Source organism: Dermacentor variabilis, chromosome 2 (assembly GCF_050947875.1).
Source record: "Dermacentor variabilis isolate Ectoservices chromosome 2, ASM5094787v1, whole genome shotgun sequence".
NCBI lineage: Eukaryota > Metazoa > Arthropoda > Arachnida > Ixodida > Ixodidae > Dermacentor > Dermacentor variabilis.
In genome coordinates, this window is record NC_134569.1 from 143,164,010 (window position 1) to 143,177,094 (window position 13,085).

General features: G+C 46.2%; 1 protein-coding gene across 1 annotated transcript; it reads right to left on the bottom strand.

The window, feature by feature from the left end:
- Nucleotides 1-7,083: 7,083 nt before the first annotated feature.
- Nucleotides 7,084-11,351, bottom strand: LOC142572801 (uncharacterized). Its single transcript, XM_075682167.1, has 2 exons — nucleotides 11,038-11,351; nucleotides 7,084-7,979 (listed from the first exon to the last, which is right to left on the bottom strand). Exons 1-2 carry the CDS (start codon nucleotides 11,339-11,341, stop codon nucleotides 7,288-7,290), a joined length of 996 nt encoding a protein of 331 aa, XP_075538282.1. The 5' UTR covers nucleotides 11,342-11,351; the 3' UTR covers nucleotides 7,084-7,287.
- Between the last annotated feature and the right edge of the window lie 1,734 nt (nucleotides 11,352-13,085).

Consider the following 13,085-nt stretch of genomic DNA (forward strand, 5'->3'; position numbering starts at 1 on the left):
CAGCCTTGGAGTACTCCCCGATGGTGGAGCAACATCGCACGACGCCGAGGCCGCTTCAGCACTGGAGAACGTCCCAGGGCAACGCCGGAACGGCGTGTCCTCCAGGATCATCAAAAGCCACGCACGAAAAGCCGCCCACCGGAGCGTCAAAAGCCACGCACCCGACAAATCCATCGGATCGAGCGGCGACGCCAGCGGCTGCAAGCACTGCTGTCGGCGTCGCCAAGGAGATGGACCTGTGGGACGACGTCTCCTGGCAGCGCTGCTTGATCGTCTACGTAGTCGTGCTGGTCGCCGTAGCGCTGGCGCTGATTGTCTTCTTCACGAGCTCCGCGCCGAAGATCCAGGCGTTGGAGGAGACAACGCTACGGGCGGCCACCAGGATCAATCCCCAGGCCAGGATGCCGGCCTTGAACGCGTCGGGTCGACTGCCGGATACGATGGCTGACAAAATCAGTCGCGTTGCCCAGGTGCCGACTGTAGTCGCAACCTTGGTAGACCATGGAGGTTACGATGCGGAGGAAGACACCGTTACCGAAAACAAGAGCTCGGCAGCTTGACACAACTGCAAGGGGAAAGCATCAATCAACATGTTGCGTCGTTTTATTTACTTTCGTTTTCGTCACGCTCTTTGTTTCGAATATGCTTTTTTCTTCTTTTTATCATTTACTTGGCCTTTGTCGTTTGTGCAGCACATTCAATTCATGTGCATGCAATGTGCGGGCTGACGTCATGCAGAGCATTGTATCCTAAGCCTTTGCCAGACGCTTGTCATGTATCTGTTTTGTAGTTTTCCCACGTGCAAGAACAAGAGCAGTTGGTGTTCGAGGATGGCGCTAGCGAGCCCTTGATTCGGCCGTGCTGGTGCCGCTCAGACTGCCGCGAGTCCCCTCGCTATATCAAGAAGAAATTTCCCCAATTAGAGAAGAAAACTGGGCGGTTTTCATTGTGAGTGTCGCGATACATAATTTGTGGGGGCTAAAGTTAGACAGAACACTAATAATTATGCAGTACAAGGGCATCCATTGAAGCTAATCATAATTGTGTCAATGACGACAGCTTGGGTGTAAGGTACGGCTGGCTTTCAGCCGCCATTTTCCAGGTAACGCAAAGTGATTGTGATCTAGTTCACCTAACATGGACGTTTAGTAGGCAAATCAAGGACGTTTCACCCCTAGGTCACCCTAAAATGTCGTCTGGTCCTACTTTGATCCACACGTCCATTTGGCTCGCATCTGACAATCTCCCGAAGACCATTCCAGAACATATTAAGGGCGGTTTCAGTATGTTCTCGCTATGTAGCAGGCTTCAGTTAAATGAACAGTAAATTAAACAGTGTGCTACCATATGCAATTATATAAATGAAAGTTACTGTCGCTCCTCTGCTGCAATGGACGTCAACTATACGTCGCAACGCGTTTGATCGCGTAGCCCATTGCCACCTGATTTCAAAGTTAAGCGCACTAAGATTGGCTACACTGACACTAACTTGGCTCCGGAACTTACTTTCTAATCGCGGGCAATTTGCAATCGTTAACAATCTTTCTGCACCTCTTTCCTATCTCATCTCTGGCGTGCCACAAGGTAGCGTTCTTGGGCCGATACTATTCTTAATATACATTAACGATCTTGCTAATAACTTGGCATCCTGAGTGCGAATATTCGCAGACGACTGCATTATTTACCGCCCTATAACCAGTCCCGATGACAACCTCATTCTTCAAAACGACCTTTAGCTTACTTCGAATTGCTGTAACACTTGGGTAATGACTCTTAATTCATCTAAATGCAAAGTAATGTCCTTCACTCGTAAATACTCAATCTCTAATTTTCACAGAGCAGGTGCTGGTGGGCGAGTTGGTTATGTATGATTAAAACGAAGGCGTCAAAAAAACAACGGACGAAGGCTGGAGACACGAGAGAACCGCGTAGGCGCACTCACAACTGAGCATTTTATTTCTTGACAAGAGAATAAATACCTGCTGTCAAGGATCCAAACAACCAGAAGAAACAGGGCCGTCAGCGGTGGTTTCTTTGTGCGATGCAGACGACGGCCCTGTTTATTCTTGTCGTTTTGATCCTTGACAGCAGGTATTTATTCCTGTGCCAAGAAATAAAACGCTCAGTTGTTAGTGCGCCTGCGTGGTTATCTCGTGTCTCCTCCCTTCATCCGTTGTTTTATTTGGCGCCTTTGTTGTAGTGTCTAATTTACAATATAACGTAAATAATAAGGCAATTTCTACATCTACTTCCTACAAATACTTAGGCATTACTCTCGCAACAAGCCTTTCCTGGACCCATCACGTTACTACTATATGTGCCAGTGCTTCTGAATCACTGAGGTACTTACGCCGAAACCTAGGTAATTCGCCCGCCTACATCCGCAAGCTAGCTTATCAGACATTTGTTCACCCCCAGCTGGAATTTGCCTCTCCAATCTGGTCACCCCATCAAACCAATCTAATCAGCTTATTAGAATCTGTGCGAAATAGGGCCACCAGGTTTATCTCACGTAAATACGCCTACAATTCAAGCATCTCACAAATAAACCTTGATATTTCACTTCACCCACTTAGTAGTCGACGTGATCTTGCGCTCATATTATTGTTTCACAAGTACGTTCATACAGATAGGAAATGTTCTTTACGGTTTCAAGTCGCCCCCATCTTGCACATCTCGCCGATTATATAATATAATCATCTCAGCTTTACGCGGATCTACGGGAACACTCATGCATTCAATTGATCGGCGCTTCCTCGTGCCATTCAATTGTGGAACGCTCTTCCTGATTTCATCGTCTCCGAATCTGATCCCGATAAATTCCGCCAGCTCATCAGTCCATATTCCACGGCCTAACTTCAATAAAGTGCATGATGCATTATCTTCTGTTTCCCAGTTATGTGCTTTCTTGTCTATTAGCTCATTATTTCGCTTATTATTCTTGTATTATTTTAGTATTGTTTAGTATTTGTACTGGATTTGTGGATTTTTTTACATTGTTTATTGAAAGAACTTTGTCCTTTTTGTCCTTTTTCCATATGTACATTACCGACCCTGTTATTTTTGTAATTTGCTTTAATGCTTGTACAAGATCTGTATACATTTTCCCGCTTTCTATTACTAACGTATGTCTATTATGTTTTGTTATATGCCGTACCATACTCTGTCAATCCTTCTGTAACGCCCCCCTTACCCAATGCATCATACGAGGCCTGTAAGAACAGTTTTAATAAGTTTTTAAAATGTGCAGCGTATCGGTTTTTTTTCACTACACTACGTGCCTCTCGCCAATGTGTTACATTACCGACCCTGTTATTTTTGTGATTTGCTTTAATGCTTCTACAAGATCTGTACACATTTTTCCGCTGTCTATTAATAACGTATGTCTATTATGTTTTGTTACATGCCGTACATACTCTGTCAATCCTTCTGTAACGCCCCCCTTACCGAATGCATCATACGAGGCCTGTAAGGACAGTTTTAATAAATTTTTAAAATGTGCAGCGTATCGTTTTTGTTTTGTTTTGTTTTTGACTACACTACGTGCCTCTCGCCAATGTGTTACGAAAACAATGGGATATTGCAGCTCAAGCTTATTTCGCTGACAGTACATCTTTACCGAGCACCTATGTTTCTTTTTTTTAACCCTAGCTGAAATCGTCGAACGCAGACAATATACGTATAGTATAAAGCAGGTCAAGCAGCACTGTACGTAACTACAAATACGAGGGTAGCCCAGCATAAATATTGTTGCCAGAAGCTTCGCTCTCCCTACCTTAGCGGCACGCCGAACACGATGAGGAAACTTGGTTCGATTTTAGCTTTCAATTCCGCTAAATAGATGTATGTCTGTGTTACTGTATATTGTAAACTTAGTGACTGACAGCATTAAGTCCACCTGATTTGTACGAAAATTGTGAGCATGTACTGCTTCATTCACCATTGGCAATAAACAATTGAGCTTACTTGTTTCAAGTGCCTTTTTTTTTTACAATTGAGGCCTTTCGGTCACCTGGCGACATAATAAAGATATAAATAGTCATGTTAGACCACCGCACACACGATCACCGTCCGGAAAGCGGTAACAAAACGCCCAAAACCAACGAGCGAGCAACGCTACGAACCCCACCAACCGCTACCGCAGCGGCCATATTGCTCACTACGTAATAATGATGATATTAGTTTTGATTTTGCCAGCGCCATCTTTCGGTCGCATACTTTAGTTCACAATCCCACCGCTACACTTATTTCCGTTGCACTGTGGAAGGTACAGTTTGCCTTCTCTAAGCTTATATAGGTGGCGAAATGCGAAAATACCCGTGTACTTAAATTCATGTGCACGTTAAAAAACCCCAAGGGGTCGAAATTTCCGGAGTCCTCCACTACAGCGTGCCTCATAATCAGAGAGTGGTTTTGGCACGTAAAACCCCATAATTTTTTAAGTTTATATAGGTGTTCTGTGCTGGTGTCCGCAGTGTGACGTCGCTCGTGGTCACACGTTACTTCGAGAATTATTCAAGACAACATCTGTTATCTGTGCAATCTGTTCCTTGAATTGACGAATTGAAGTTTAGAGAAATAATGAAACACACAAACGGAATGGCTACGTGTTTTTGTTTTACTTCGCACCGAAGAAAGAGAGACGTACTTCCGCTTCGTCTGCTTGTTCACGGTGATGCGGTCATGTGCGCAGATGCCGAAACTATGCCATTTTCTACCGTGTTCCAGCGCCGTGATCATGCTGTGCGATCCGCTTGCTGTGCCTCAGTATTTGTGTAGCATTGGATTATACCGCTAACCATGTTCCCTTACGCAAAGCGCGCAAAATAATACGTTGCGCGAACGAGAAAACAGCACGCGCGCGACGCCGTCAGCGGAAGTGCGTAGCGCCAAATATAAGGAGGAGAAAAAATTAAGGCGGGGCCTGTGACGTATGAGTTTGTGACGTATGAATCTCGCTTGAGTAGGCTAGATGAGGCGAATGGGAGAGAGCGTATTGCTTGGCTGTGGAGCCCGCCTGCTGAAATCATGGGTTCGCGGCATTAAAATATTTCTATCTTGACTATTAATGAGCCGATTTCAAGAACCCTTGCGTCAGAATGCTCCCCGGAGAACACGTAACAACTCCCTGCGTATAACCAAAATTTGCTATGGGGCCTGGTGAGGGGCCCTTTAAACAGTACGTGTTTTCTGTAAAAAAATTTAGTTGCGAGTGACACTCTTCAGGTGCGCTGCTTCTTCGTAGGGTTTGGTGTCTTTCCCAACGCAAGAAGTGTGAAGAAACACGCGGCCAGGAACAAGGCAGCGTGATGATCACTGCTATGAGGAGTACGCCAAAGTCTCGCGACACGTCATCAACGTGATAGTGCGGCTCTACTCGGGCCTGAATCTCAAGCCTCATAGACGCTCTCAAGTGGCCGACCTCCTGCGTTGAGCAAACCGCCAATAATTCCGCCTGAAAGATAAGCGTCAAGTCACTGATGGTAGCCGAATGAAAAAAAAGACTAATTTAGATGAGTTGATACAATGTCCACACTTGCCTTTTCTTCACATACGAAAGCATCAGTTGCTATAACGGTCTTAGTATCCAGGTGTGCAAGGTGACTTTCCAAGATTTTACTCAGACATTGATAGGGGAAATGCTTAGCATTGTTTTGAAAATTTTCAAATTCCATTGTAGCGACGCTAAGAATAATTTAATAAGACCACCTCACATAGGTGAACATTAAATGGGTCCAATAGTTTTTGTACGAAAACAACTCCAGGGCAACGTGAGTGATACCATTGGTAGCTAAAAAAATAAGGCCGATTCATTAATCAAAACATATTGTGGTCTCCTCTGTGGTGATGCATATATCTTCAGAAAAGTTTGTACTGTTAGCATATGAAATCGCATGAGAAGAGAAGGCAGGCGTGCTTCTTGGTGCAAGATTTCATTAGCGATCAATTTAGGGAGCACAAGACATAAACGTATTGCCTCTCGTTCTAATAGAATCACAGGCGGAATTTTGCATGCAGGTCAAACAGAAAACAAAACGCAGCCGAGCTCTATTATCGGGCGAGCATACCTGCAATATATTATAATGATGCAATGCCGACGCTACCCTGACAGAAAGAGGTTAATTGCATTCAAGCCACAATCCTAGGCGGCTAATATAGGATTGTGGAGTTTGGTACAAAGCACGTAAATCTACCGATGGAGCAAAAAGTGCTATCTCGTCGGCGTAAACGTACACATGTACATCCTGTAGCAAAGGTACAGTACTCAGTAAAACATTAAACAGCAATGGTGACAGAACTGATCCTTGTGGTAGACCACTTGACTGCTGATACGTAGATGAAGGCAATTCATATAGAGAAAAGTAAAATTCCCTGCCGATTAATAATTCATAAACCCACGTGACAAATTAATTGGCAGGCCTGCATTTTGAAGCGCGTTTATTTGGCTTACATATCCTACACTGTCATGCGCCTCAGTGATATCCAAAGTGAATAAGGTTGCATATTTTTTCTGACATCGAGCTAGTTGAATACGACTTTCTAGGTAGACATGGGCGCACCAAATCGAGCACCCACGTCTGAAGCCAAATTGGCATGGGCTCAATATGTTCTGTATCAGCCGATTACCTATGCAGTCGTGTAAGATTCTTTCGATGAGTTTTACTAGGTTAGATGTAAGAGATATTGACTTATGTTATACCGAATAGATAAACCATCAATCGACGTAGACAGAGAAATATAGTTATGCGTTTCTTTTTTACGCTTGGTCAGTGGTCAGAATGGCATTCCCCTTGCACTATCAGATAAGATACGGGATCAAGCCAGATCAAGCGTTACATATACACCGGCCTTGTTTCCACGAAGATAGCTGACGTATGCCCAACTTTCTCGGCTCTGACCAAATCGAGCGAGGTCTTTAAAATAAAGTATGAGAGTGCTTGTAGCCGAATCTTTCGAATAACGAAGCCAATATTGTCTTATTCAATTCGATCTTCAATTGTATAGTCATTATTCGTATATGCTAATATTTTTCGACCGAATATCTCAAACAGCTAAGCGTGCGCGATAAAACATGAAATTGGACCAAATATGCGACAAATTTAATCCCGGCAGCCATAGTAGACAAAGAACGCGAGAAATTACATATTGAAGCACGCTATAAATTGTTCAGTGAGTGAGTATGTTCCGGCCAACCACCATCACGGAAATTGTCATTACAGCGTACATATACATGCAGCACAAATGCGCGTTTCTGCCATTTCAGGCGAGTCCACGCGTGAAGGCTGTTCAACCGACAAGCCCTCCTAACCCTCGGTGCTCTAAATGACCCTTTCCCTCCCGTCGCCGATCTTCATAGCTGCCATTCGAAAGGCGCCCGTCGTACGCCGGCGCTACAAACACGACCAGTTCAAAGGGACGCCGATCTTCAACAGGCGTCGTCCTCGTCGCCGGGGCCGGAACTGCCGTGTCTCCTGCTTGTTCGCGATCGTCACCTCTTTCCTCCACGTCGTCGGTTCCGACGAGGGCGCTGGTGGTTCCGGCGCTCTCCGAGGCTCCGCGACCACGTGCCTTGGGACCTGGCGAAGCTAGTGCGGTGGCACGTCTGCTCCCAAGCGGTAGTAGCGGTATTCCAGTGGCGCCGCGTTTGTGTTCGTGCACCTCGGTGGCCACAGACGGCTTCGTCACCGTCAACGCCGTTGCCTCGTACGTACACGGCTCCATTTGCGGCGGCCCGGCCGACAGGCTCCGGTAGACGTAGATGAGCAGCCCGGCGATTGCGAAGACCACGAAGCACATGCAGACGAACACGCATGCCACGGCGCCCTCGGGGGCGTCTTCCTCGTGGCCCCCGACCGCCTGGACGCCGCCGGTTGCGAGTCGCATGGAAGGCGGCCTCTCCTCGTGGCGAACGGGCGCAGCTGAACCCGGGTTGGGGAGGCCCTCGGTTGTCGCAGCCACCGGCTTTCCGGCAAGCGGAGCTGAGAATCGTTAGAGGGGAAAGTGAAACTGCGCGAGATAACGAAGAATTGTCTTGTATAAATTTCTGCGCATACAACGCTTCTCAAAGAACCGACTTGTGGGATCTAGCACCCCAGAAACTGCGCAGTGAGGTACAACGCAGCGGAGGGAACCGGAATAATTTTGGCCACCGGGGTTCATTTAACGGACATTTAAATATACACGCACAAGCGTTTCTCTCATTCCATCCCCATAGGAATGCGGCAGCCGCGGCCGGTGATCGAACCCACCGCCTCGTGCTCAGCAGCAGGACGCCATAGCCACAGAGTCAACGCGGCGGATACGGTCTCTCAATTTGAACTGGTGAACGCGAAAGCTGCAGTTGAAAAGCACAAGGAGATTAATACACAAAAGTTCAGTGGTAGAACTTTTATCAGCATTCAGACTCACGTGGGATAGGCTTAGTATTTTTCTATCAACTTCATACCAACGACTGCATGCGACAGGGACACTGAAGAGAGAGATTATTTGAGCTGTAATAGCGAATTTCTTTTCTACAGTACCAAAAATAGTCACTCTTACCGTGACATGACGCTTGATATAAGCCAGAAATTTATATCGGAAAGCTAGGCTGCGCTGTACTCAAGAAGGTCCGAAGATTGAACTGAACAAGTCTCAAGAACTTTCACAGCGCCCCGAGATCCCGTACGCGAGATGATGCTCTTCAATATTCGCGACGTCACACTGAGGCACCAGCGCTGTTTCGGCTCGAAATTCAAAGTGTAAATATTTGACCTTCATTTTCTTTCTCGTGGCAATCAACCTGTAACCACGAAATTAATCATAGCTTTACGAGCGAATACTGTATCAGACTATTAGTCGCTCGCTTTAGTGTCGCTTTAACGTATACTTAATGGGTGCCAAGAGAACGAATACGCAGTCGAGGACGACAGGAGACTAGGTGGGGCGATGAATTTAGGAAATTCGCGGGCGCTATTTGGAATCGGTTGGCGCAGACAGGGGTAATCGGAGAAAGCGGGGAGAGGCCTTCGTCCAGCAGTGGACATAAAAGATGATGATGATGATGATGTATGACTTGTTGTTTAATTGGCACGATATAATTACTCGTTTCTTCATTCACTCGTATCTTCAACCCTAAACTTGTCTAAACTGGCCTGTCCTCTTGCTGCGCCGAAAGTCATATCGCCTTAAACTTTTTCACAGAATCTGTTACTGTAAGAACGATTTGAAGGACGTCCTCTTTTATCCACCTCATTATGTATGTTCAAGTACCCATCATCGCTTCAAGGTGGGTCTACCTTCTTGTCGCACAAAATTGTCTTATGACTATTTTATTCCTAGAACAAGCGTCGCATGGAATCACCTTCCCTCTACAATCGAAAGCGTAGCTAATGACCACCAGTTCAAGATCGCTTTACAAGATGCCGTGCAATATTTTCTTTTTAGCTGCACGTATTGCCATTTTTCCCACTCCTTTCTGTGCTGCCTTCGGTCCCGGAAAGCCATCTTAATAAATTTATTTATTGATTTGTTTAGGTATTTATTTATTAACTAGCTAATTTATTTATTCATTCATTAGTTAATAATTAATCTCATAATTCCGGATTTCTCTGCGCTACCCGTTACGCCTAGATTTGTCGCTACATTGCCACAGATATTCCCAAATTTCTGTAGATATCTTGCATTGTCCGTTAGTAGCACTACGTCGTCCGTATACATCACTCCGGGGACCTTCTGTTGCACCATTTGTACATTATGCATGAAGGATAAATAAAACCCTAAATCACTGCTTTCCAGTGTTCTTTCTATGCCCCTAACATAAAGCGTAATCTACAATGGAATCAGAGGATATCATTGCTTCAGTCCTTGGTGAATTTCCACCATTTTATTACATTTTCAGCCTATCCATGCAATTTGACTGTTGTGTTCATAGGAGGTTGTGGCCAAGTACTGCACCAGGGTGGCCAATCCTGCTATGGTGAGGGAGTGCGTTACCGGTTCTGGTCACCGGGATCAGGCCACACTCCAAGCCTGTTTGTGCAATTTTATCAACACGCGGATTTTTTTTTAATCCGGTGGAAAATTGCCGGCACCGAGATTCGAACCACGGACCTCTTGCACGCGAGGCGGGTGTTTTACCTCAACGCCACCGTTGCAACACCAATGATAGGTGTAGCGTTAAGGGATAAGAAAAGAGCAGATTGGGTGAGGGAACAAACGCGAGTTAATGACATCTTAGTTGAAATCAAGAAAAAGAAATGGGCATGGGCAGGACATGTAATGAGGAGGGAAGATAACCGATGGTCATTAAGGGTTACGGACTGGATCCCAAGGGAAGGGAAGCGTAGCAGGGGGCGGCAGAAAGTTAGGTGGGCGGACGAGATTAAGAAGTTTGCAGGGACGGCATGGCCACAATTAGTACATGACCGGGGTTGTTGGAGAAGTATGGGAGAGGCCTTTGCCCTGCAGTGGGCGTAACCAGGCTGATGATGATGATGATGATGCAATTTGAACTTGGTAGTCTCTATACATGTATAGCCCTCAGCAGCACCACGAAATAGTCATTTATGTCTTTATGCTTGAGAATATCCCATAGCAATTCGCTGTCTACGCTGTCATAGGCACCCTTAATATCTAGAAATGCTATGCATAAAGGCCTATTCTGAGCTACTACTGAAATTTCTACGCACTGAGCTAGTACAAACATATCCTCTAGGCGTCTGCATAGTCCGAATCCATTCCCTAGTTCCCCCAGTCCCCCCATCTTTTTTTTTTTTCACCCACTTAGACAGTCCTCATTTTATGACTTGCACTGTCATTCTATGTATCACCGGTGTTACCGTAACTGGCCTGTACGAGCTCGCAACGACACGCAACTACTCGAAACGACGTTCATACGCAGCAGCATGCTGCGTATGGACGCCGTGTCCGTAAGCATATTGACATCACCTGGAGCATAAAACGCAGCCATGTTTTCTAAATAAAGGCATTTTCTCCCACTCGTTACCGCTGCTGCTAGGCCTCGCTGTCTCCGCGTAGGCGACAACGCACACTCACCTGTTTTCTCAAGAGTATGGGGAAGTGCATGGCTCGGCTGAAGGCTTCTAGTCGTGAACGCCGCTCTGCGTTGTTCCGGCGTCCTCGTCTGCCTAGGCACGTCGTCATGCTGCCGCTTACTGTGGCGCCAGTTCCGGCTTGCGGCCGCTAATGTGGGAACCGAGGCACGTCTACCGGCCGCGGCCGCGTTCCCTCGTCCGGGCGGCTGCTCGTGCGCGAGGGCAGTGAAAAACAGAGTGCTGGCGTGAGGATCCTTAGGTCTATCGGGTTGCTGTCCCACCCTGGCATTCCCAGGCACCGCCATGTTGCCGCTCTTCTTCTAATTCGTGGCGATGACGATGGAGCCAATACGAACGGGAAACCATTATTGGCTCGTGAGGTGAAAAATCCGGCGTTGGCGTGACCACACGATGGCACAAAAGGGCTGCGAACCTTCGAGTTTTGGTAGGAGTCGAAGCCATCACCTTTGGTTTTAATTAAGGCGAAGTCAATTAGGTCACAGTTTATTAAGGTAGAGTTTATTAAGGCACTCGAGCCTGCAACCATCGGTGCGAGTCGAACCCTCGACTTCTTGTGGGAGTAGAACCCATGACCTTTGGCGTTTATAAAGGCACAATTAATTAAGGCATCCGAACCTACGACCTTTGTTGGAAGTCGTACCTTCGACCTTTCGTGGAATTTGAACCCACGGATTTTGGTGTCATTTAGGGCGAAGTTAAAACGACTGAACGAGCACAGTCGTTGCGCGGTGGTCGCAATGCTTTCACCTTCATCCACGTAGAGATAACAAGTACCCCTGCAATTTCTTTTAAGCATGAAAGGCTTTTAGCTCCCGTTGCCGGCGACTTTCAAGTGACATTCAGCCGAATGCCAGAGCCGTTATCCGGACACTCCAACGAGAACTCTCTGGGCAAATTACGCGAACAAAACGTGATCATCCGGGCAACCAGTCAAGACCGCATTACATACGCTAGTTACTTTCCAAACAAGCTACATAACATATTGCTTCCGAGTTCTTCCAAATGTTAATTCACAATATCACTCAAGGTGTAACTTCTTTTATAATTTCTAGTACGCTGAAGTTTTATTTGCTATTTCGAATAGCGACGTTCACAAGGTAGACGCAGGGAACCATACACTTTGTTTTCACCTTTTCGTGCTAAGACAGAGTTGACTGTGCTCTTTTCAACGCCAGTGCCGTGAAGTCCGCGGTGCGTTCGGCGCGCAGACAGAGCCGGTAGCGTCCTAGCTGGTAGGGCCGCGAATGGCCATTCGACCGAGACGATACTTGCAATGAGGTTCTGTCTGTGACGGGAAGCTACTGCGTCCATGTCCACTAGTGCACAGTATGGCCTGGGCCTTTGTGATGTGGTGGTTAGTATCAAGATTGTGGCTAGTATCATCTCCGACCAATCTGCTTTTCCGGTAGTCATTTAATGCTTACATCTACTCTCGATTGCGGGAGAGTCAGCAATTCTTTAAGGTACTCACTCTGATGACGGTGCTCGTCATAATAGTCTACACACTATTTTCACTGGCCCCCTCACTGCATAGTTGGTAAATTTACGGGGCCCCAGTTTCTGCGATTACATGTTATGTGCACAGAGTTTTGCTAGTCAGTGGACCGAGAGGGAGGGAGAGGGGACCTCTCAGTGGGTCACACATTAGCTACGTATCTACAAGTGATGTCCTGTGGGCTGTCCTTGGTATCGTTGTTTGTTGGCGTCTTACAATATGACTATATATATATATATATATATATATATATATATATATATATATATATATATATATATAGGAGGTCTCGCTGCATTGCGTCAATGCCAATCTCACTACCGCCGACAGTCATGAACAGATGGGTTCCGCCGATTTCCTTTTTTTGTTGTTTGTAGGTTACGTATACATTTAATTTAATTGTGTTTTGACATATTGACAACGTTTTAGATTACAAATGCAGAAACTTGCGCATTACGTACTTAAATTTTACACGTTAAGCCCACCGGTTCTGCTGGCGTCGACGAAAAAGTGAGCACGGCTGTAACGATGCT

Bases quoted from the DNA above. Each gene is read 5' to 3' on its own strand.
- LOC142572801 (XM_075682167.1), bottom strand. From the start codon at position 11,341: ATGGCGGTGCCTGGGAATGCCAGGGTGGGACAGCAACCCGATAGACCT. The intron at 7,980-11,037 runs GTGAGTGTGCGT...AACGATTCTCAG, and splicing joins CCATACTCTTGAGAAAACAG to CTCCGCTTGCCGGAAAGCCG.